The sequence below is a fragment of the Erinaceus europaeus genome, chromosome 10 (assembly GCF_950295315.1).
Source record: "Erinaceus europaeus chromosome 10, mEriEur2.1, whole genome shotgun sequence".
Classification (NCBI taxonomy): Eukaryota; Metazoa; Chordata; class Mammalia; order Eulipotyphla; family Erinaceidae; genus Erinaceus; species Erinaceus europaeus.
The window spans coordinates 39470626-39494284 of record NC_080171.1 but is presented as its reverse complement, the minus strand read 5'-3'; the positions used below and the strand labels follow the sequence as shown (position 1 = coordinate 39494284).

The 23659-nt window shown below is 40.3% G+C and overlaps 1 protein-coding gene across 2 annotated transcripts in view; it reads left to right on the top strand.

Annotated features, from left to right (window-relative positions):
- Positions 1-18447, top strand: part of GCNT1 (glucosaminyl (N-acetyl) transferase 1) — a 30701-nt gene extending 12254 nt beyond the window's left edge. The window contains exon 2 of one of the 2 annotated variants that reach the window (XR_009552006.1): positions 18009-18447. Coding sequence is in view for 1 of the 2 variants with exons in the window: in XM_060199544.1 (XP_060055527.1) it covers positions 10955-12241 (1287 nt within the window). In the remaining variant the exon portion in view is untranslated. Of the gene's footprint in view, positions 1-10795; positions 12925-18008 lie in introns of those variants that run through there. The other variant, XM_060199544.1, reaches the window with a different exon arrangement.
- The last annotated feature ends 5212 nt before the right edge of the window (positions 18448-23659 follow it).

Below are 23659 nucleotides of genomic sequence, written 5' to 3'. Positions count from 1 at the left end.
CAAAAAAAAAAAAAAAAAAAAGGTAAGGTGGATTGTATATACTTGGCAATATCACTTTTGATTGATGGATATAATAGAGATTTCTTGATTGACTCATAGAGATTGGAGGGGAGGGGTATTAAGAGTGATCTGTACTAAAAGAGGAAATAGAAACAAACAAAAAAAGCAACATTTGATGATCTTTGACCACAAAAGAAAAGTAAAAAAGCCAGATTCTGGGGGCTGGGTGTTGGCATATCTGGTTGAGTACACAAGTTACAGTGTGCAAGGACCTAGGTTCAAGCTCCTAGTCTCCACCTGCAGGAGGAAAGCTTTGCCAGTGGTGAAGCAGGGCTGGAGGTGTCTCTCTGTTTCTCTCCCTATCACCTCCTTCTCTTTTAATTTTTGGCTGTCTCTATCCAATAAACAAAGATTTAAAAAATTATCATTTAAAAAAAAGAAAGAAAGTCAGATTCCCTTGTAGTGTTGTATGGGCAGTTCCACCTTGCCCAGCTTCTAGGGGCTGAGGCAAAGCAGTGGAGTGAAAGGCTACTTTCCCCTGGGGTGTGTGTTTGGGAAGTGGGGTGTGTGTGTGTGTGTGTGTGTGTGTGTGTGTGTGTGTCCCAGATTCTGGCTGACCTCAGCCTCCCCAGCTGTTGACCTCTGGGAAAGTCACCTGTGCTTCTGAGTTTCAGTTTTTTCCTGAGTTAAGGTGGGAGGTGGAATTTGGGACTAAGTGGATTTTTCTCCTTATGGTCTGATAATAATGCTCTTCTAAAAGAAATGTGAGGGGAAGGGGAGAATAGCTCACTTGGACTTTGCTCTTTTTTTTTTTTTTTTTCCATTTGTGCTCAACCTAGGTTTGAACCCAGCCTCCACTGCACTAGGGAAAACTGTGGTGCTGTGGTCAGTCTTTCTTTCCACTTGCACCCCTTTGTCTCTATCTGAAAAAGTTATTCCAGAGTGATGAAGCCCCAGTGATGACCAAAAAAAGAAAAAGAAAAAAATCTCTTGGTCTAATAAGTTTGAGCAATACTGAGCACCTCATCATTGCTTACAAATATTCACAGTATGCGTGACTGTCTTAAAACCTAAGAAACAGTAAATCCAGAATCTTGTCTTCATTATGACTATAGTTTTTTTTCTATATTAATATTATTATTTTGTCATCACTGGGGCTTTACCACTCTGGGGTGACTTTTCCATATATATATATATAGAGAGATATAGATATAAAGATATGTAAAGATAGATGCAAGGGGGTGGGAGGCAGTGTGTGGGGGGATAAACCACAGCACTAAAGCTTCCCTTGAGACAGGTCCAAGCTCAAATGTGGGTCACACACATGGTGAGGCAAGTATACTCCCCAGGTGAGTTATTTTGCCAGCTCTACAATTCATATATTGGACCACAAACTGTAACCCTGCCTCCAAGTTGTAGTGCTTGCACTTAAGAGCTGGTGTTTCCAGCAAGATTAGATGCCCTTGTAGCTCCTTTCAGCTCTACAATGGATGCATTGTTCCCAAAATAGTTTTTTTCTTTTTAAACTTTTGACCAAGCCTATAATTTCCCCCAGAAGGATCAGCAAAATAAACAGCGTGCATCCACTGGAGTCAGGGAGATACATGATTTATATTTGTTCTCTACTTCCCACCCACCCCCAGGCCTACGATTTTTTTTCTCTTTCTTTTATTATTTGGTGAAAAATGCTTGGAGTGAAATTAAATCATATTTATTCAGGTAGTAAACTTAAAATGCAGTTTCTTATTTGGTTACTTGATCTTTACTTTTTATGATGCCGTGGAATGAACCGAGTGTATAGGCAGTACCTGCAATATTGCTGAGCAGTCTCTCTACTCAGTTTATTATTTCTCTGTACTTAGGAGAGATGTCCAGGCACCACTCTGTCCTTACATAGAATTCCCTTTGATGTTGTCCATGGTGCTCCCGTGTGGTGCTGGGCATCAATTTTAGGGTCTCGTGGTAAGTATCTAGTCTATCCACTTAGCTATTTCCTCCTGCCCGTTTTTTTTTCTTTTCTTTTTTTTTCTTTTAATAAAGACAGAAGGCAGAGAAACATAGAGGTAAAGAGAATAAAAGAGACCACAGCAACAAAGCTTTGTTTAATGCACTGGGGGGCTGGGCTCACTTGTGTCATGTACATGACAAAAGCAGCATATTTCCTAGTGAACTAGTTTGCTGGCTCTTGTTTTATTTTTAATTAAAAAATATATTTTTAAAATATTTATTTAGTTATTCCCTTTTGTTGCCCTTGTTGTTTTTTTTGTTGTAGTTCTTGTTGTTGTTGTTACTGATGTTGTTGTTGGATAGTGTCGGGCTGGCTTCACGAGAGGAGATAGACGACCAGGGACTCATGGCTGGGTTGTACACAGTATCTCTTTATTCACGCAGGATGCAGCACAATCTAAGCCGAGCTAAACTAAACTAAAACTAAACTAAAACGAACAATGCTGTCCTTATATATACTTTCCAAGTAGGGTGTGAACAGGATGTGACGTATAGAGGGTGGAGAGAAAAGTGACTGGTGAAAATCAGGGTATGACAAGGAGAGGGGGCAGAGCAGGCGAGAATTCTACCACTGAACCACCAATGCCCTGGAGGGAGGGTGGTACTTTATGTAAATATAAAAGTGATTTATGTAAATAGACCGCAGCTTGAGTGGGATCAAACCAATCCCATACAGGCATACCGGTGCTTGGTTAAGCAGAAGCCAGGGGGAGCTGGCATACTACCCAACAGGATAGTTAATTAATTAACTTTTGCCAAGACACTGCTCAATTCTGCCAGTTGCTGGTGCCAGGAATCAAACCTGAGGCCTGTGGTTACCAGTCATGTGTGCCACCACTATGCTATCTGCCTGGTCTCTTTATACTCTTAAAAAAAAATCATGTATTTATTTTCTGAGAGTAAAACCAAACAGCACTCCATCATATTCTGTGCTGGGGATCGAACACAGGGACAAAGTATGCAAGGAATAGGCACTATCGCTGCTGAGCTACCTGCCTGTATAACCACTTATATCATTTTTTTATAGAGAATTTTTTTTACAGAGAAATTGAGACAAAGGGATGATAAAGAGGAAGAGACACACCTGCAGCTTCCCAGGCATTTGTGTTCTAGATCAGACTCTGGAAACATTATCAGTTGAAAGAACTCCAGGACTTCTAGTGGTCTGATCATGACTAGAGGGAAAATCTTTAAACCTCCATCTATTCAGGATTTTAAAACGCTTTACCCATGATATCCACTATCCTGAGTGAAAGTGAGCAACATAAAAAGGAGTGCCCTGCTTAGTTTTACTGTTATTTGTGATAAGTGCCCTGCTTAGTTCTACTGTTATTTGTGACAAGGATGACTTCACTTTCTTTTTTTTTTTTTAATGTTTTATTTATTTATTCCCTTTTGTTGCCCTTGTTGTTTTATTGTTGTAGTGACTTCACTTTCTATTTGGATAAGAATCTAAATTTTTGGTCAAGTTCCAGTGTAGGTGTAGATTTTGGGGAATGTGATACAGTTCTCTTGCAGCTAGGACTATCATTTTCCCATTATGGCTTTCTTTCATTTTTCCCATATGGCTTTCCTATATGGTTTCATTGTATTTCAGGATGGGACACTCTTGGGCCTTAAGTAATTTATATTTGGCCATTTTTGTTCCAGGATAATGGACGCATAACTGATCAAGCCCAGCTTCTATGCATCAGGCCTATTTTCAAGGAACCTAGTTTCCAAAGTTATCTGCGGGTCACAACTCATTTTCAGAGGATACAGTTAAATGCAAGTAAGTTTTATTTTCTTTTAAGATTTTTTTTTAAATTTTTGCACTTATTCTAAATTTTGAATTTATTCTAAATTCCTCTTTACCCTGAAATGCTAAGTGAAATGCAAATGATCTCCAGTTGGCAATTTACTATTGCTAATTTATCTTACCAATATTTTTTATTGGGGGATTAATGTCTTACAATCAATGCTGTTTTTGTCAGATACGTAGAATTTCTCAATTTCCTGCAAAATACTCTCAACCCCAGCCTAGGTCCTCCTCCACCATCATGCACCAGGACCTGAATCCACCCTATCGTACCACCCCCCCCCCCGCCAGAGTCCTTTACTTTGATGCAATACACCAAACCCAGTCCAAGTTCTGCTTTGTGTTGGGGGGGGGGGGGAAGAGATGAAATAGGACAATGCTTAGCTCTGGTTTATAGTGGTACTGGGGATGAAACCTGAGAACTCTGGTGCCTCAGACATGCGAGTCCTACGTTCTAACACCTTGACTTACCTTCCTAGCTCCAATATCTTAATAAGGACATTTTCTTTAGAAAAATGCCCAACTTACTTAGCACATTCTTGCCATGGACATTTCTGTTCTATTCTGAATTGTCTGCTCTGTTCCTATGATGTCTGAGAGGCAACTCCCAGCTGGCCTGTGCTGTGGTTCAGCTCCTGGACACCAGCCCAAGCCACCATCCCCTAACAGGCAAGAAGTGGCTGGGGGAGGGCTCCCCTACACTTCCATGTGCCCCACTATTCATCTTTTAGGGTCTCCTGATGGTGACTTGCTGTGTAGCTGCTGCAACCCTTAGACTGGCCCCCAGTGTCAAGGTCAAAAGACCTCTGTCTTTTTGTTTGTTTGGTTTTTGTTTATAGGACAGATAGAAATTGGGAGGAGAGGGGGAGATGGACATGGAAAGACCTTCAGATCTGCATTAACTTCTTGTGAAGCTTCTCCCCCTGCAAGTGGAGAGAAGGGGCTCAAACCTGGCTCCTCAGGCTTGATAATGTGTGCACTTAGGCGGCTGCTCCACTGCCCAGCTCCCCGACCTCTGTCTTTTTTTAAACAAGCAGTACAATACAGTTTTGGGCCAAATCCTGTAGGTTTGAATTTTAGCTCTTCTACATTCTAGCTATGTAAACTCAGTAGCTATTTAGTTTCTTGTCATCTCAACTTTGTCATCTGGAAAACATTATCTCCTGTTTTGGGTTATCATGAAGAGTCTATGGGTTGCTATTTGGTAAATCACTTAGAGGATTTAGAGTACCCCAAAATAGTCTTATAAATCACTTAGAGGATTTAGAGTACCCCAAAATAGTCTTATTGTTATGACTGCCTTTGTCGTTATGGTGTACTAAGAAAAGGCTGAGAAAAGACTCATTGGACTTTTCATGTATCACATTTGATGAACATAGCTGTCTGGTTATTTATAATTTCAGGTTGAAATGGTTTTCCACTGAAATTTTGAAATAATTGGCGTTCAAAGGGAGTACAAACATACATTTCTTTATTTTCATAAGAGAGAATGAAACACAGGGACCAGAGCACATGAACACAATGCCAAGCATTGAACCTGAGATTTATGAGACCTTAAGCATGAAACTCTGGTGTGCTACCTCTGTGATATTGCCCTGGATAAATTTTGTTCTATTTTTCTAATTATTTTATTCTGGCTTTCGTTGTTGTTGCTGAGAAGTCTAATGTAGAGCCAGGGATGCAGAATAGTGGTTGTTTCAAGTTCCAGGTTCAGTTCTTGGCACCACCATAAACCATAGCTGACTAGTACTTTCTTTAAAAAAAAAAATTAATGCTATTTTAAGTTTATTTATTTATTTATTTATTAATGTGCTAGGCCCCTCTTGCATACATGACAGCACCGGCACAAACCCATTTTTTAATTCTTTTTTTTTTTCGAGAGGATGATGTTGAGGGAAGGATTCTGCAATATCGCAAGATACATTCTTGGTTTGGACTTTTAAAAAAATGTTGTTCTGGCACCAATCGTGTTCTTTCAGTGAGATAAAAAGTTTGTCTTTCATTTCTATGAATTCTTTGAATTTCTCCCCTTTGTTTTCATCTTTCTCTCTAGAACATATTACTTGAGTATTGAGCTGCTTTCTTCTTGTTTTCTTATCTTCCATTTAATTGTCTTTTTACTTGGAGCTTCCTTAGCTTGACTTTCCAGTTCTTCCAATTATACTTTCATTTTAACTATCATGTTTTTGATCCCCAAAGACTCACTTTTGTTTTTTCATTGTTCACAGTCTCTTGCTTTGGTTTCATGACTGCATATATTTCATTTATATCTTTGCAGATAATAATACTAGGATTTTAATATTGAAATTCTATTTCTGGGCTGGGTGGTGACACATCGGGTTGGACACACGTTACAATGTACAAGGATCCAGGTTTGAACCCCCAACCCCCACCTGTAGTTGGGAAAGCTTTGTAAGTGATGAAGCAGTGTTGCAGGTGTTTCTCTGTCTCCTCTATCACCCCCTTTTCTCTCTGTCTATCCAATCAATAAATCAAGATAGAAAAATTAATTCTATTTCTTTGCTTAACCATTTTTATTAGTGATTTAATAATGATTAACAAGCTTGTAAGATAACGGGTACAATTCCACATAATTCCCACTACTAGAGTTCTGTGTCCCATCCCCTCCATTGGAAACTTCCCTACTCTGTATCCCTCTTTGAGTATGGACCAAAATTCTCTATGGCGTGCAGGTGGGAGTTCTGGCTTCTGTAATTGCTTCTCTGCTGGACATGGGTATTGGCAGGTTGATCCATACCCCAGCCTGTTTCTGTCTTTCCCTAATGGGGCAGACTCTGGAGAAGTGGGGTTCTGGGACACATCTGAGGCTTGATCTTTTTTTTTTTTAAATTTTATTTTTTATTTGTGATTAACAGTGATTTTAATTTCTCCATTGTTAGAATACCTAGTGGTTACAAACTTCTCCCATTATAGTGTCCACACATGTCCTTCTGCATTGTGATTTTGCTATTCTTTCTATCCAGAGGTGCAGAATCTTATTGCCTTTTTAATTGGCTGGTTTGGTGAAGTTTCTGATGAATAGAATGCCACCGAAGTTCTGCTGTGAATATTCTGGCCCACAGATCTGAATTGATCTGAGAACTATAGTTCCTTTGGTCTCTTGAAACATTGTCCTGAGGTTGCCAGATTAAGAATCTGTATCCCCACTGGAGGAGGAGAGGCCCCCAGCAGACATTCATTTGATACAGATGTAGGCCAGCTACATTGAACCCTCCAGCTCAGACAGTCCTCCACTTAAATGATGATGCTGCCTAGTGAGCTCCGGTGAAATCAGAGGAATTGCCTAACCAACTCACTAAATAGTGAGAAATAACAGACTGTTATATCACTAAGGGGCTTGGTGGTAATTATATAGGAATGGTTAACTGTTAGTCTCCCCAGCATTTTTTAAAAATATTTTATTTAGGGAGTTGGGTGGTAGCACAGTGGGTTAAGCACATGTGGTGCAAAGCACAAGGACCAGCGTAAGGATCCCGGTTTGAGCTCCCGGCTCCCCTCCTGCAGGGGAGTCGCTTCACAGGTGGTGAAGCAGGTCTGCAGGTGTCTGTCTTTCTCTCCCTCTCTCTGTCTTCCCCCTCCTCTCTCCATTTCTCTGTCCTATTCAACAATGACATCAATAATAACAATAATAACAATAATAACAATGATAAACAACAAGGGCAACAAAAGGGAATAAATAAATAAATACTTAAAAAACATTTTATTTACTTATTAATGAGAAAGATAGGAGGACAGAGAGAACCAGACATCACTCTGGTTCTGCTGGGGATTGAACTCGGGACCCCTTGCTTGAGAGTCTAATGTTTTATCAACTGTGCCACCTCCCAGACCACTTGTTTTGTTTTTCATCTCTTTGGGGTCCTAAGTTTTTCTAGTGATTCATTCTTTCTTTGCTCAGGGATAAACTCAGAAGGTATATATATATACCTATACTTCTGAGGTATATATATATATATATATATATATATATATATATATATATCCATCTGTCACTTTTTTGGAAATGAGGATGGTTGACTTAATTCCCATTTTTAAGTCAGTGTTTTTACCCTCAATTATACTTTGTACCCTCTAGGTCAACTAACCTCTTTTTTTTTTTTTTTTAACATTTTCCAGTTTTCTGATGGTACTGAGAAAAATATTTGCATCCATTTTGGGGGACCAGACAGTGGCACACCTATTAGAGTGCATATATTATCATGCACAAAGTCTCATGTTCAAGCCCTCAGCCCCCACCTACAGGGGAAAGTTTTACTAGCAGTAAAACAATGCTTCAGGTGTCTCTCTCTCCCCCCTTTATCCTCTCCTTCCCTCTTGATTCCTCTCTGTATCTAGCCAATAAAATAATATTTTTTTAAATGGCAAGAACATGGGAGGCTGACTTAAGAAAAAAGGAGGGGGCCTGATGGTGACACTCCTGGTTAAGTGTACATGTTACCATGCTCAGGGACATGGGTTCAAGCCCCCACTTCCCACCTGCAGGAGGGAAGAAGCTTCATGAGTGGTGAAGCAAGTACTGCAAGTGTCTCTCTATCTTCCCTTCTCCTCTCAGTTTCTCTGTCCTAACAAACAACAACAAAACAAACAAACAAAAAACTGACAAGGACATTTTCTGGATTAGGATGAATGGGGGGAGGAACTGGGACACTTAGCTGCCTTGTATCAATAAATAGTTTTTCAACCACCCCTTCATATTTAATTCCACTGGTTTCAGAAAAATCTGTGCTCCTAATTCCTAAACCTTTGGAGCTTGGTTTATTGCTGGGGAGGAGGGACAGAGTAGAGAGAGGGTAAAAGCTATATTCTAAGTTGGGTTTTCTCTCTGCTCTATCCCCAAACCTCACTCCCCACTGCCTGCTTTAGAATCCAGCTCCCTGAATCTTCCCTTCTAGCTTTCTAAATATTGGTACCATTTCTTCAGTGTGCTTGAGGGGTTACAGCATTTTTACAAAAGTACTTATTTCATCTTTAAACAACATTCTTTTAGATACATCCTCTAGATAGGATAGGCCTTGCTATAAGTATAGAGAGCTAGAAACTGAACTCCGACATTCAGAAGAGGGGAGGACAGATGAAACAGGGAGGCTGATGTTAAAGCTTCACTTGTGAGAAGCTATTATTTGAGAAACTAATGTAGAAACTACATTTAGTGAGCGTAGTAGAATGATTGTGCTTGGCTCTGAGATATGGGGGTCTGCAAAAAGGAGATGTGATTTTTGTCTACTTCTCCTTTCATCATACCATATGGCTTTAGCTGTAATATCTTGTTTCATGTAGAAAGTCCACTTTCAAGAAAGCACAGGAAACTTGGCATATAGGTCCCCGATCTTCCCCATCCCCCACCTCGGATGCATGCTTGATTTCACCACGTCTGGACTGCCTTTTTCATTCAGACAGAGACGGTGAGGTCACATACCACCAGAGCTGCTCCCAGTGCCATGGTACTCCAATGTGGTATCTATCAGGACTCGAATCTGGGCCACATAAATGGCAAAGCAGGTGCCCTACTCAGTGAGCTGTTCTTCTGGCCCCTAGGTCCCCTATTGCTTATGCTTCTTTGGCTGGGGGCCAGGAAATTTTGGATGAATTCTAGAAGCCAGATGCCTAGACTGGAGCTTAGTGCTGACCCCAAGAGCTTCTTCCTAGCTAGCCAGATAGTGCTGGTGTCTCAGGAGTCTGTCTCAATGTGGGATATCAAAGACGCTAGGCAGCTCAATCAAGTGAATCACAGCTGGGCAGCAGACCACCCTCAGTGCAGGGCAAGTCCAGATGGGCTGGGGAGGGCGGTGGCAGACAGAGACCAGATTTCCCCAGAGAAGATGAGACTGAAAGAACTGATTGGCAAACCCTCTGTCTTGGGATCTTAATCTGTTTCCTGCTCCTTCTCTTGACCTATTTTGTGTGGTATTTCAGCAACTAGCTGAGTCACTATCCTTCAAAATACCTGCATGGATTTGGCATCAATCACAGTAGCATCTGAGCCATGGAACAATATAGTCTTTGAAGTCTGGGTGAAATTGAACCTCTGAGCAGGATTCACTGGGACAAGAGACCAGCTGAACTAATCTGGACTGCACTTCCTGCTACAGTGGGTTGCAGACCTCAATTATTCACTTGCTATTTCTGCACACTTGTGCAGTTGCACAGATGTGTGTGTGCACATGTGTACACCTAAGTATTTGTAAAGGATATTTCTACTACTTTATAAAACAGTACAGTGGGCAGTAGATGGAAATCATTATGCATGCTTATAATAGTTCTGCTTGACTTTTAAACTGGAGTTAATCATTGTGATGGAAATAGTTGTGGGGGAAAAAGAATTTTTAACAGATTTATTAAGTAAAATAAAAATAGACTTTAATGTCAGTCAGTCGTTGCCATAAGAGAGTAAAGTGGGTACATCAGGCAAAATGGGTCAACTGAATGGTGAAGGATATAACTGTACTTTTAGTGATAAAGCAGTATAGACATATGCTGAATTTTAGTGGCGCACACTTGAAACTTAATACATAATAATATATTCATAGTAATGTGTTTCTTTCTTTTTTCTTTTTTTAAAAAATGTCTTAATTACTTTATTTATTTGATAGAGACAGTCAGAAATTGATAGAGAGACAGAGAGATATCTGCAGTACAGCTTCACCACTTGTGAAGCTTTTCCTCTGCAGGTGGGGGCCGGGGTCTTGAACCTGGCTCCTTGTGCATTGTAACAGGTGCGCTCAGTCAGGTGCACCACCACCTGGCCCCCAATAATGTGTTTTTTTCTGTTTTAGATAGTGTGTGTCATTTCTTCCTGTGGGGCCTGGTATGAACTAAGAAAGGCCAACTTTAAACAGTCACAAATCTGGCCTGACTTCAGCTGAGATTCTTTTGGGTTCATACTGTTTTAAACACTTGACCTCAAACAGCAAAGTGGACAGCTTTTGAGCCTGAGACGTGAGACACTGTATTTACATCTGCCTTTTCTAGTTTTCTTGTAGTGGTAGTCTTCATTTCAAGATTCCTTTGCACTTCTGTTAAAATGCAAACCGACAACATTCAAGGTCAGGACAGAGGGAAAATTACTGGTGCTTAAAACGTGGAAGGAAGACCATCCTCAGTAGAGAACTCCCCTGACTATTGTCTGAGATGCTGTGGAAGTTACTGCGGAGGAGACTCTTTACTTATCCCACAAAATACTATTTCTTACTTTTGGTTTTTTTCCTTGTCACCTTCTCTGTTTTAAGAATTCATCAAAAACCTGAATTTTTGAGCGATGAACATTTGGAACTGACTGGAGAGAATCCAAGTAGTCATATTAACTGCACTAAAGTTTTACAGGGTGACGCTGATGAAATCCAAAAGGCAAAACTTGAGATTCTAACTATGAAGTTTCGAAAGCGTCCTCGGTGGACAACCCAAGACTATATAAACATGACCAGAGACTGTCCATCTTTTATCAAGAATCGCAAATACATTGTAGAACCTCTTAGCAAAGAAGAGGCTGAGTATCCAATAGCATATTCCATAGTAGTTCATCACAAGATTGAAATGTTTGACAGGCTGCTAAGAGCCATCTATAGGCCTCAGAATTTCTATTGCATTCACGTGGACAAAAAATCAGAGAATTCTTTTTTGCTTTCCGTGACTGGCATTGTGTCCTGTTTCAGCAATGTCTTTCTGGCCAGCCAATCAGAGAATGTGGTGTATGCATCCTGGAGCCGTGTTCAGGCCGACCTCAACTGTATGCGGGACCTTTACAGCATGAACACAGACTGGAAGTACTTGATAAATCTCTGTGGCATGGATTTTCCTATTAAAACCAACTTGGAAATTGTCAGGAAGCTCAAGTCATTAATGGGTGAAAACAACCTGGAAACCGAAAGAATGCCAGCCAATAAAAAAGAAAGATGGAAAAAGCATTATGAAGTCATTAATGGAAAGCTGACGAACACAGGGACTGACAAAATGCCCCCTCCTTTGGAAACACCTCTGTTTTCAGGCAGTGCTTATTTTGTAGTCAGTAGGAAGTATGTGGGGTATGTGCTGGAGAATGAAAAAATCCACGAGTTCATGGAGTGGACCAAAGACACATACAGCCCAGATGAGTATCTCTGGGCCACCATTCAGAGGATCCCCGGAGTCCCAGGCTCACTGCCCTTAAGCTATAAGTATGATATGTCTGACATGCGTGCTATTGCTAGGTTTGTGAAGTGGCAGTACTTTGAAGGCAATGTTTCCAAGGGTGCTCCATACCCGCCTTGCAATGGGGTTTACCTGCGCTCCGTGTGTGTGTTTGGAGCCGGAGACTTGAACTGGATGCTGCGCATGCACCACTTATTTGCCAATAAGTTTGACACAGACACTGACCTCTTTGCCGTCCAGTGCTTGGATGAGCATCTGAGGCATAAAGCACTGGAGACATTGAGACACTGACCATTGTAGGCTGTTTAAAAAACTGAGAGTGAGATTTGTGAAATGTAAACCTTTTGATTTTTCTGCTCTGTTAATTAAACATCAGAAAAACTGTAGGAGTTGCTTTGGGGGGTGGGGAGGACTCTTGATTATGTCAGAAAAGCCCACTAGCTTCTACAGAGTTAAAAGTTTAAAAAGGTTAGAAACTTTATAGCACTGAATCATGACTGAGAGTTAAGGTGAAGAAGGGGAGGTTGCAAAAGCATTGTGGGGAGAAGTGGTCCAGGTGGTCTACAGAATGCAAAAAAGCAGCCAGCTAAAAAAGAACTCAGGGACTTAAAATGATAAAATTTGACCTGTGCCAATATTACTTTTGAGAGTTTTAAATTGAGTTTTCCTGATGTGAATAAACTGGTAGCAACAAGCAATCATAAGAATATGATTTATCTTACAGGTTACATTTATTGGAATAGGAACTTTTCTGTAATTCTTATAAATGCTTTCTGCTATAATGTTACATAGTGTATTTGACTATGTTATCTCAGGGATCTTGAAAAAATGGCATGATTGTTTCTGATGAAATTTTGCTTCTGACAATGTATTTTCTTAGTGGCAATTACAGTTTGGTTGATTCTATGAATCATCTTAGGTTTATTAAAATGATGTCATTTTAGATTAAAAAATTACAATACTATTTTGATTAACATTTCTACAAAGTTGCATTCAATTTTTCCAAATATTTGTCTTTCTAGTTGTCCCAGTCTCCCCAGAACCTGCTACTAAGCTATAAAAATTAGTTACATAGTACTCTCTACTCTATATATTACCTTCTCAGCTGGTTTTTTTTTTTTTTTTTGGTGATTTGATTAATAGTAATTGTAGACAACTAAGAAAGGGTGAAATGCAATGGGAAGGGTGGTCATTTTGACAACTTGTTTTGTGTTCTTTTTTTTTTTTTCCTCCAGGGTTATTGCTGGGCTTGCTGCCTGCACCATGAATCCACCGCTCCTGGAGGCCATTTTCCCCCTTTTTGTTGCCCTAGTTGTTGCAGCCTCCTTGCGGTTATTATTGCCATTGTTGACGTTGCTTTGTTGTTGGATAGGACAGAGAGAAATGGAGAGAGGAGGGGAAGACAGAGAGGGGGGGAGAGAAAGATAGATACCTGCAGACCTGCTTCACCGCCTGTGAAGCGACTCCCCTGCAGGTGGGGAGCCGGGGACTCGAACCGGGATCCTTACGCCGGTCCCTGCGCATTGCGCCACATGCGCTTAACCCACTGCGCCACCGCCCGACCCCCTCTTTTTAATTTTTTTATTAGTGATTTAATCTTGATTTACAAAATTACATGTCACTGTGGGTCTAATTCCACTGTTCCCACCACCAGAGTTCTGAATCCCCAATCTCTGTAGTTCTAAATGACAGTCCAGGGATCCTTTTTGTAGACCACATAGCTTCCTGACTGGTTATTTTTTTTTTATTTTTTATGTATAAAAAGGAAACACTGACTAAACAATAGGATAAGAGGGGTACGACTTCACACAATTCCCACCACCAGAACTCTGTATCCCCTCCCCTCCCCTGATAGCTTTCCTATTCTTTAACCCTCTGGGAATATGGACCCAAGGTCATTGTGGGATGCAGAAGGTTGAAGGTCTGGCTTCTCTAATATTTGACAACTTCTAAGACCTATGATGAGTATTAAAACCAACAAACATGCATCTGGGGAAATAAACAGCTCAACAGAGCATTGGAATTGCATGCCTGAAGTTCAGGGTTTAATCCCAAGCACTTCATGTACCAGGGTGAGGCTCTGATTTCTCTGTGTCCCATGTGAAACTCGCTCATATGTAATTAGTAGAGATAATCCTAAAATATCAGAACCAGCAACCACAATCCTTCAAGACTTTTCTTTGGACCCCTATGTCTAACCTTCTCAGATCTTTCATCCTCATGTCTCCTGTGTCTCCATTTGAAATAGACTGGCTTCTTGAGTTGCTCTGAGCCTACTAGATCACAATGTTACTTTCCATGACCCTTGAGCTCAGAGGTGTGCTATTGTTCTACATAGGGCACTTGAACACCTGGGAATGCTAAAAGGAACACTAGGTTTGAGACAAATTACTCATAGCATATAGTTTTTGCTGCACATTTTTCACCAAAAGATGGGATTTGAGGTTATTAATCATGTTATCTCTAAAAGTAAAAGATTAAAGAAAACTTGCTGTTTTGCTAAGCTAATACTACTTTCCAGCAAAAATATGTGAAGCTTTTTCATTCAGCTGAAGCTTTAGACAATGATACACACTATTTTTAAACACCCAACTTTTTTTCCTGGGCTCTCAATTCTGTTCCACTAGTCAGTGTGTCTATTTATGTTCTAGTACCAAGCAGTTTTGATTACAATGACCCTATAATATAATTTGAGATCTGAGAATATGATGCTGCTAATTCTGTTCTTTCTTCTCAAGACTGTTTTGGCAATTCTAGGTCCCAGATAAAAGTTTTGTAGCGGGAGTCGGGCTGTAGCGCAGCGGGTTAAGCGCAGGTGGCGCAAAGCACAAGGACCAGCATAAGGATCCCAGTTCGAACCCTGGCTCCCCACCTGCAGGGGAGTCACTTCACTGGTGGTGAAGCAGGTCTGCAGGTGTCTATCTTTCTCTCCCCCTCTCTGTCTTCCCCTCCTCTCTCCATTTCTCTCTGTCCTATCCAACAACAACAACAATAATAACTACAACAATAAAACAACAAGGACAAAAGGGAATAAATAAATAAAATAAATATTAAAAAAAAATTTGTAGCTTTTGTTCTATTCTCCTAAAAAAATGGGTGGAATCTTGATAGGGATTGCATTAAATTTGTATATAGCTCTGGGTAGTATATTCATTTTGATGATGTTAATTCTTCCAACGCATGAACATGGAATATATTTCCACTTCTTTATTTCTTTTTCTATTCTTGACTAGTGACTCATAATTTTCAGTATACAAGTCTTTTACTTTCTTGAATTTTTCACTTCATTCATGGTATCTTGTTTCATAGATTTTTTAAAATTTATTTTTTAATCTTTATTTATTATATAGAGACAGCCAGAAATGGAGAGGGAAGGGGGTGACAGAGAGGGAGAGAGACAGAGAGACACCTGCAGCCTATTTCACCACTTGTGAAGCTTTCCCCCTGCAGGTGAGGAACCAGAGGCTCAAACCTGGATCCTTGTGCACTGTAGCATGTGCACTCACCCAGCCCCAGAATTTTTTTAATTTTTATTTTTTTGACCTGTACTCTCCCACTCAATCTTACTACTGTTATTATTGTTATACTTCCACTGACTGACATTTCAATCAGTAGGCTTTAAGAGATTTTTCCCCTCTCCTTAGAAAAACAGAAGTCAATTTATAAAAATTTAGAGTCCATTTTTCTAAGTCCCACATTTAAACTGTGAACTCAGTGTATATTGTTTGTAGTTGTAATACCTTGTGCTACTTAGACTGGCCCTTATTGAAATGAATATTACCTACTATTACTTTTATAGAGGCTAAATGGAATCATTCATTGGGACTCTTAGTCTTATGGTTAACTCTGCTTAACTCAAAAAAGAGTTTAATTAATTTCATCTATAGAATTTTTAATTAATTTCATCTATAGAGTCATTTTCAGTTAGCTCAGAAAAAAAGACTTCTCATTTTTCTCGTGTGTTAAATGTGGTTACTGTAAATTCTACTCTTAAATGTGAGTGTGACTGAATGTGTTAGGAACTAAACATATCATCATTAAAAGCAGCCATTCAAAAACTAATGCCTGTCTCCATAGGGTTTCCCCCTCCCCATTAGCTACTAGCAATCAAAAATTAAATTCAGTAGTTGATGTGGTACTTATAACCAATAAGTGTGAGGGTAGTTGTTTAAAACAAGATTTATTCTCCAGATAGAAATGTCTGAGAGGAAGGAAAACATGGAAAAGGCAGAACATGTAACAGGGATTATGCAAAAAGACCTAGGAGATTTGAGGAGAATGCTACTTGATAGCCAGGATTGAGTTCTAGGGTATTAATGGCTTCTGCTTTTATAGAAGGAAATAAACAGTTTCCCAGTCAGGTCTGGCTTCAAAGTACTAACAGGATTGCTGCGGTTTTCATGTGAGGACACAGCTAAAAAGGATAAGCCCCTCCCCTCAAAAACTGAGTACCTGCTCCAAATGTCCTTCCCCTAATTAGTTAACAGTTCCAGATACTATAGCCCCATTAGATGAAACAGACTTTTGAAAGTGGCAAAATTGATTAACTTCAGATCTCTAAACATTAGAGTTTTACATACACATGTCCTGCTTGTAAAAGATTTAATTGGGAAAAAAAAAAGTATGTATTAAGGAGAGGAGGGTGCAGAAAGCCAGAGCTCTACCCAGCTCTTGCATAAGGTAGCAATGCTAGGGACTGAACCTGCAGTCTCTGGGGCCTCACATTTGCAAATCCTGACATACGTCCACTAAACTGTCTCCCCCAGATGCAAGACTTAAGTAGTAAATACCTGAAGATACCCCCAAATAATAGTTCATATTTAAGGGGAAAAACAGTGAAAAAAATTTCATCATAACAAATATTTACCAATTACAGTGTTCCCCCCCCTTTTTGTTGCTACTTTGATATTCTTAATACTTAATGAAATAGTGTGGAGAAGTACATGTTCATACATAGGGAAGAAAGATCCTTCAGCTTCATTACTTGGGTGAGACCTTTCCTTTCTCATAGGACTCCTTAATTCCATTTCAGGTGGTTCACTTCCTAACAAAGCCCCAAAACCTAGATAAAGACCAGGTCCCATGTGATAGGGCAGATATACACATGTATCCATGAATTAGGGCAAAATATATACATTAAAGCAAAAATGCACAACGGTTTGCAGTGAGTCAATAAATGAAGCAAGCAAGTAGAAAGACCTGGAAAAGCACCATAAAGTTCCTAATGAAATAGTTTCTACTTAGACCTACATACTCTCCTCACCTACTTCGTATTATACTTCCCTCAGTCACTCCCAAGCTAACCTTATCAAAGTAAGGACTACAAAAGCTGAATAAAGGCAAGAAGAGACTGGCATACTTTAATGATGACTCTTCAGTCATTATCAGGCCACCCCATCACCTGGGGCCCTAGTCAGGGAGTACTAGGATTCCCACACAGACCTAATGGGCCTAGATCTCGAATAGATCCCTCTCTCCATTGTTATCAGTCATCTCCATCAGGAACAACACAATAGACCCCCATAGGACCTTGCCCTCAATGTGGATCAACAACGATAGAGAATGTTTCATCCTCCAAAGGGAGGCTGGACAACATACTCTATCTACCACCTGAGAAAGATGTGTCCTAAGTGGTGCAACTTGGAATGTTCCTACTCATGACCACAGAATATGAGCTTGGACCTACAGGGATGCAGAGATTACACAGGCTCCTATGCTGAATATGGGCACCATATCAAATCGATGGGGTTTATAGTCAACAATAATTATATACCTTTCCCATATTTGGGAGCTACTCTCTTCCCTGATCCAGATTTCTAGCCCTTTTTCCAGGCATGACATCATCTCCCCAGACAATAACATGGGTCTACCTGCATATCAAATGTCAGGCTCAGGAACAAACTAGTAAAGTCATGGGCCCCTTGGAATATACCTAAAACAGACCTATTAGCTATTTCCAAAATGAAGACCCCAAATCTTCATCTGCAATATTCCAGCCTTTAGGCTCATGATTAGTCAACAGTTTGTTCTGCTTTATATCTTAACTCTTTTTTTTCAGCCACCAGGTTCCAGATGCTACCATGATGCCAACCAGACTTCCCTGGGCAGACGACCCCACCAATGTGTCCTGGAGCCCTGCTTCCCCAGAGCTCTGCCACACTAAAGAGAGAGACAGACTGGGAGTATGGATTGACCTGTCAATGCCCATGTTCAGTGGGGAAGCAATTGCAGAAGTCACACCTTCCACCTTCTGCACCCCACAATGATCCTAGGTCCATACTCCTAGAGATAAAGAATAGGAATGCTATCAGGGGAGACTATGAGATATGGAGTTCTGGTGGTGGGAATTGTGTGGAATTGTACCCCTCTTATCCTATGGTTTTTGTCAGTGTTTCCATTGTATAAATAAAAATTAAGAAAATAACTTACTAAAAAAGTAGTCTGCCCCCATGAAGAGCCATTAAAAACAATAATTTTGTACTTTTTTCACATTCAAATGATAGGTCATTGTGAAATATTTCTATATTATGCCTAACACTATGGGAAATGACTAAGTAAATTAGAAGACTACACAGAATGTTAATCTCAATTATATTTAAAAAAAAATACCACCAAAACACATTCAGAATTTCTCTGAAATATCACACCTTGCTATTTTGAGAGTGAGCCCTTACAGCTCTATAAAATTATTGCTTGCCAAATAGTCATTTGGAGCATTTTCCACATATGGAAAATGACTTCTCACCCCACTCTGTACTTAGGGGAGGAAGGAGCTCTGCTTTCTTTCCATTCCTCTTATACTCACAGAAATGCTTTTAGTTGAAGGTGGTTAGCATTGTGTCCCCAGGACTTAACACTGATTCACCTACGAGATACTTCCAGCTTGCATATCCTGGGCTGAAAGTCCTGCTTGCAGCTTAACTAGAAGGATAATGTACAAGGCACTCTGGAGCTGACTTCAAAACCCCAGGACAGTAAGGCTGGCAACAATTTTGCTTCTGTCTCCTTAGAATCTGTGTGTGGAATTTTGCTTTCTGCTAGTAGATAGATGTTGATTTAGTTGCTTATTAGCTAAGCATGGCTTGGTTCTCTAAGCTGCATGCCAATGCAAAAACAGATGTTCTCTTCCATTGGCAGACTCAAAAATAGCCTTTTTCTCCAGCTTCCAACAGAACATCTGACTGTGGGAGTAGCTTAAATGAGCAGTAGTTGTACATGGTGGGGGGGACTCTGGTTTAAGTCAAGAATTTTATGTATTTCTTGTGAAGGCTCAAATTCCTTTATAATCAATCAGTTAAGAAACTGAAATTGATGCTTACTTTATGTATTTATTTATAACTAAAGCATCACTCTGGCATATGCAACACTGAGCATCAAACTCCTAGATATATGTTCAGAACTCTACCACATCCCAGGCCATAGAATGCTGACACTTATTCTGAATACAAGATTTACGTCTATAGAGTTAATTAGTAACTTGTTACAGGGTATTTAGAATTTACTTTCTTTGCTCTCAGACTTATCAAGAAATTCTTCCATAATCTACCCAGAATTCTTCGTTTAAGTTGATTCAACAGAGAAGTATCTTCTTTCTGGGAGGTTGCTTCTCTACTCCTGCATCCAAAGAAAAAGGCCACTTTAAACATGTTTCTTAACCCTTTTGGTTAACATTTGTTGAGGCAACTTTGCAAGTACTATTCGTTTTGCTTCCTAACACTGGGAACTGCTATGAATACTAGATACTAGCACAATTTGTAAAAGGGGTAATGAATGGCATGAAGCCATGCATGACAAATGGCATCTTAAAAAAAAAAAAGCAAGGAAGAAAGGAGAGAAAAGATGTCTTTTTTTTTCTGTCCACTTCTCATATGCTATTTTATCTATCCATTCCTTCCCCAGACCCCACCTGCTTTTTAAAACAGGCAAATGCATTGAGAGATAAGAAGGGCTAGAAACAAAGATGAGTTATTTCTTGAGAGGCTAGGAAGAAGTCCTGAGACATGATAGTCTTAAAGGTAGGATGCAAAGTCTGACAGGAGTCTAGAAACTGCAAGGATTTTAAGACTTTTTTATTGATTTTTGTTTGTTTTGGTTGAAACTGGGGTTTTGCCACTCTAAGTCAAGGTTTTCAGAATCCTTCAGGGAGAGACACTACAGCATCAAAGCTTTCCCTAGTGTACTGGAGACTTTAAGCTGGGTTGCATGCCCATCCTCCTCAGAAAGCTATCTAGCAGGCCATTGAAGAGACATGTTTTTTGTTTGTCATTGCTAGGGCTTTACTGCTGTAGGATGTTTTCAGAGAGAGATAGAGAAAGAGGGAGAGAGGGAAAGACATCACAGCATTGAATCACCCTGTATATTCCTGTATCATCCTGTATGAAGGAAGAACTCAAATCTGAATTGTAGGCATGGCAAAACAGGCAGAATCTCAAGAAAGTTATCATGTCAGTCCAAGACTAGTTTTAAGAACTGTGAGGATCTGAGAACTTAGAAGGAGGCAAAGAGGTTGGAGACCTTGTGCCCTGTGGTAGGGGAGGAGGATGGTTTGGTGGAGGGCAAGGTGTAGTGACACCTATCTTAAGGAAATGTGGAAATGTACCCTCATAATAATTACTGTAATTAAAAAGTAAAAATGTCATAGGGAGGGGCTTGGAGTGGGTTTAAAGCAATCAAGGTTTATTACATGGTACAGCTTAGATACAGCAAGATAGGCAATTATCAACAGGGGTATTCAATCCTGTGAGAACTAAAATTTTATTTGGGGACTTTCTCCCTGATCTGACAGGAGGAAGGCAAGTTTAAGACCACTACATGGACTAGAGTCAGAATCAGGTTTGCCCTGCTCTGTGAAGAAAACATACAGGAAAATTCATATATGCCTGTGAGAGAATGAAGTCAGCAACTTCTCAGCCTCTGTTGCAAACCACAACATCAATCAAGGAATATTCAATGCCCCCAAACCAAGAATCTACTAAACTATTCTGATGTTTTGCCTTCCTTGACAGAGAGTCAGCAATCCTCTAGGTAAGAACAGATGGGGAAGTTCAACATTTCAAACCCTATAAACAGAAAAGTAGAAGCCATTTTATCAATGGAATGTAAGGTACTGGTTTTCATCAACATGCTGTTTTGAGACTAATGCTTTTCTTAAGTATGTGAGCTCACTCAGACTTGCAACTAGCAAAACAACTCAAAGTATAATCTGGAGTTGGGCAGTAGCGCAGTGGGTTAAGTGCAGGTGGCGGCGCAAAGCACAAGGACCAGAGTAAGGATCCCAGTTCAAGCCCCTGGCTCCCTAACTGCAGGGTAGTTGCTTCATAAGCGGTGAAGCAGGTCTGCACGTGTCTGTCTTTCTCTCCCCCCCCTTGACTTCCCCTCCTCTCTCAATTTCTCTCTGTCCTATCCAACAACAATAAACAAGGGCAACAAAAAGGAATAAATAAATATTTAAAAAGTATAATCTGCTTTCCTTGACTAACAAACTTTTTTGTCTAGTTTTTATGAGACTTAATATTTTTTTCCCCACCAAGGTTATTGCTGGGGCTTGGTGCAATCAGGACTATACCCCACTGCTCCTGGTGGTCTTTTTCTTTTTTCTCTCAAGTGAAAAGCAGAGAGTGATATAGTTTTGACCATTAGTGGTAGTCTAGTACTCAGAGGGTCAGTAAGTGTCAGCAGACAGCAAAGTTATAGGAAGGAAAGGTATATTAGAGTGAAAAGGTAAGAGGGTTAGTTACAAAAGAAGGTGACTAGAGGGCTATTCAGGCATGGACTGCTGAAGTCAGGCAGAAGCTCACAGCCTACATACCTTTAAAGAGGCCTCTGGACAAAGCAGAAATTCCATTAGTTTTCAGAGTCATATTCTTTTGAGGTTGCTCAAGAAACCACTTCCTTTCTCCTGTCTTAAAGCATGGAGATGGGGTTCTTTCAAGATCCCTCATCAAGGTGGGCTATAGCCTGGGACAAGACAGGAAACTTTTTTTTTCTCTAAGATTTTTTTCAATTTTCTTTTTTTTTTTTAAAGATTTTATTTATTTATTAATGAGAAAGACAGGAGAGAGAGAAAGAACCAGACATCACTCTGGTACATGTGCTGCCGGGGATTGAACTCGGACCTCATGCTTGAGAGTCTAGTGCCTTAGCCACTGTGCCACCTTCCAGACCACTTTTTAAAAATTTTCTTTATTGATTGTTTAGAGACAGCCATAAATCAAGAAGAAGGATGGGGACAGGGGAGGCATAGGGAAAGCAACAGAAAAACACCTGCAGCCCTGCTTCACCACTTGTGAAGCTTTCCCATCTTGAACCTGGGAACCAGGGACCAGGGGCTTGAACCTGGGTCCTGGTGCACTGTAATGTGAGCACTTAAACAGGTGTACTACCACCTGGCCCCAGGAAAATTTTTTAGCAATAAAAAATTTAAAATACTTTAAAAATATTTTTATTTGACAGGAAAGAGAGAGAAATTGAGAGGGGAGGACAGATAGAAAGGAGAGAAAGACATCTGTAGACCTGCTTCACTGCTTATGAAGTGTTTCCTCCCTGCATGTGGAGAACAGGGGCTTGAACCTGGCTTCTTCTGCATTTAAGTGGGTGCACCACCACCTGGCCCTATCAATAAATTTTTTAATCAGGGTGTACTTTAACTAATACTGCAGCCCTATCTTTTTGCTCTGGGGTTTACCAGTCCTGTGATTAAATTCTTTTGACTCAGCTCATACTGTCTGCTACAATGCTTATGCTACCAGCCTGGCTAAAAGTTGCATTTATTAATTTTTGCCACAGCAGAGAAAGAGAGAGCAATAGAGAGACCATAGCACTGCTTCACTGCTTGTGAAGTACCTCCCCCTGCAGAAGGTTCCATGTGGTGGCCTTGGTCCTCATGCTGTTTACATGTACTGCATTCACACTACTAATGCATGCACTTCATCCCCTAGCCCCCTTCATGAGACCTTTTATTTCTGTTGACATATCAGTCCTAGCACTTGACAAAGACATGGGAAATCTAAGAAGGAAATATCTGGGCATAAATGATGGCAATCCCTAGAGACACATTGTGTCAGTACTTTTCTCAAGGTGACCACTGTTTTTCTAGCTAATATATAATAATAGATATACACTCACATACAGAAAGAGGAACTGCAGATTAATTTTTGACTGCTTAGCCCTGTTTGCTGGTTTTGTGTTGCTGAGGGCATTATGCAAATAGATGTGATTTTACAAAGGAATGTGAGAGGAGGAGGTAGGTACCAGTTGGAAGGACTAGACTGACTGAGGGGGTAGGGTGATGAGTTGGCCTTGGAAAACTTTTGGGCAAAGGGTGGCAGTGAAAGTAGTTTTTAGCCTTCTCCGTGGTCTGAGTTCACTAACCATGCTAACTTAACCCAAGACCAGTTGAGCTTCCTGGACTTTGAGTGCTAAATCCATGACAAGTTGGCCATCCTCTCTGTCATTCCTTCCAAATCTTCACTACATCATGCTTGAAAGATAGATCATCAGGTAGGGCATGTGCCACAGTGTGCTTGAAGCCGAGTTTAAAGTCTGGCACCATATGGAGGAAGGTGCTGTGGCACCAGAAAAAGACTCAGCACTGAATGAAAAAATGACACAGGACTGGTGAAATCATTCATGCACTAGGCCTCGGTTCTGCAAACACCAGCAATAACAAAATCAAATCAAACCCATATCACTGTTTTGAGAGGAGATTGA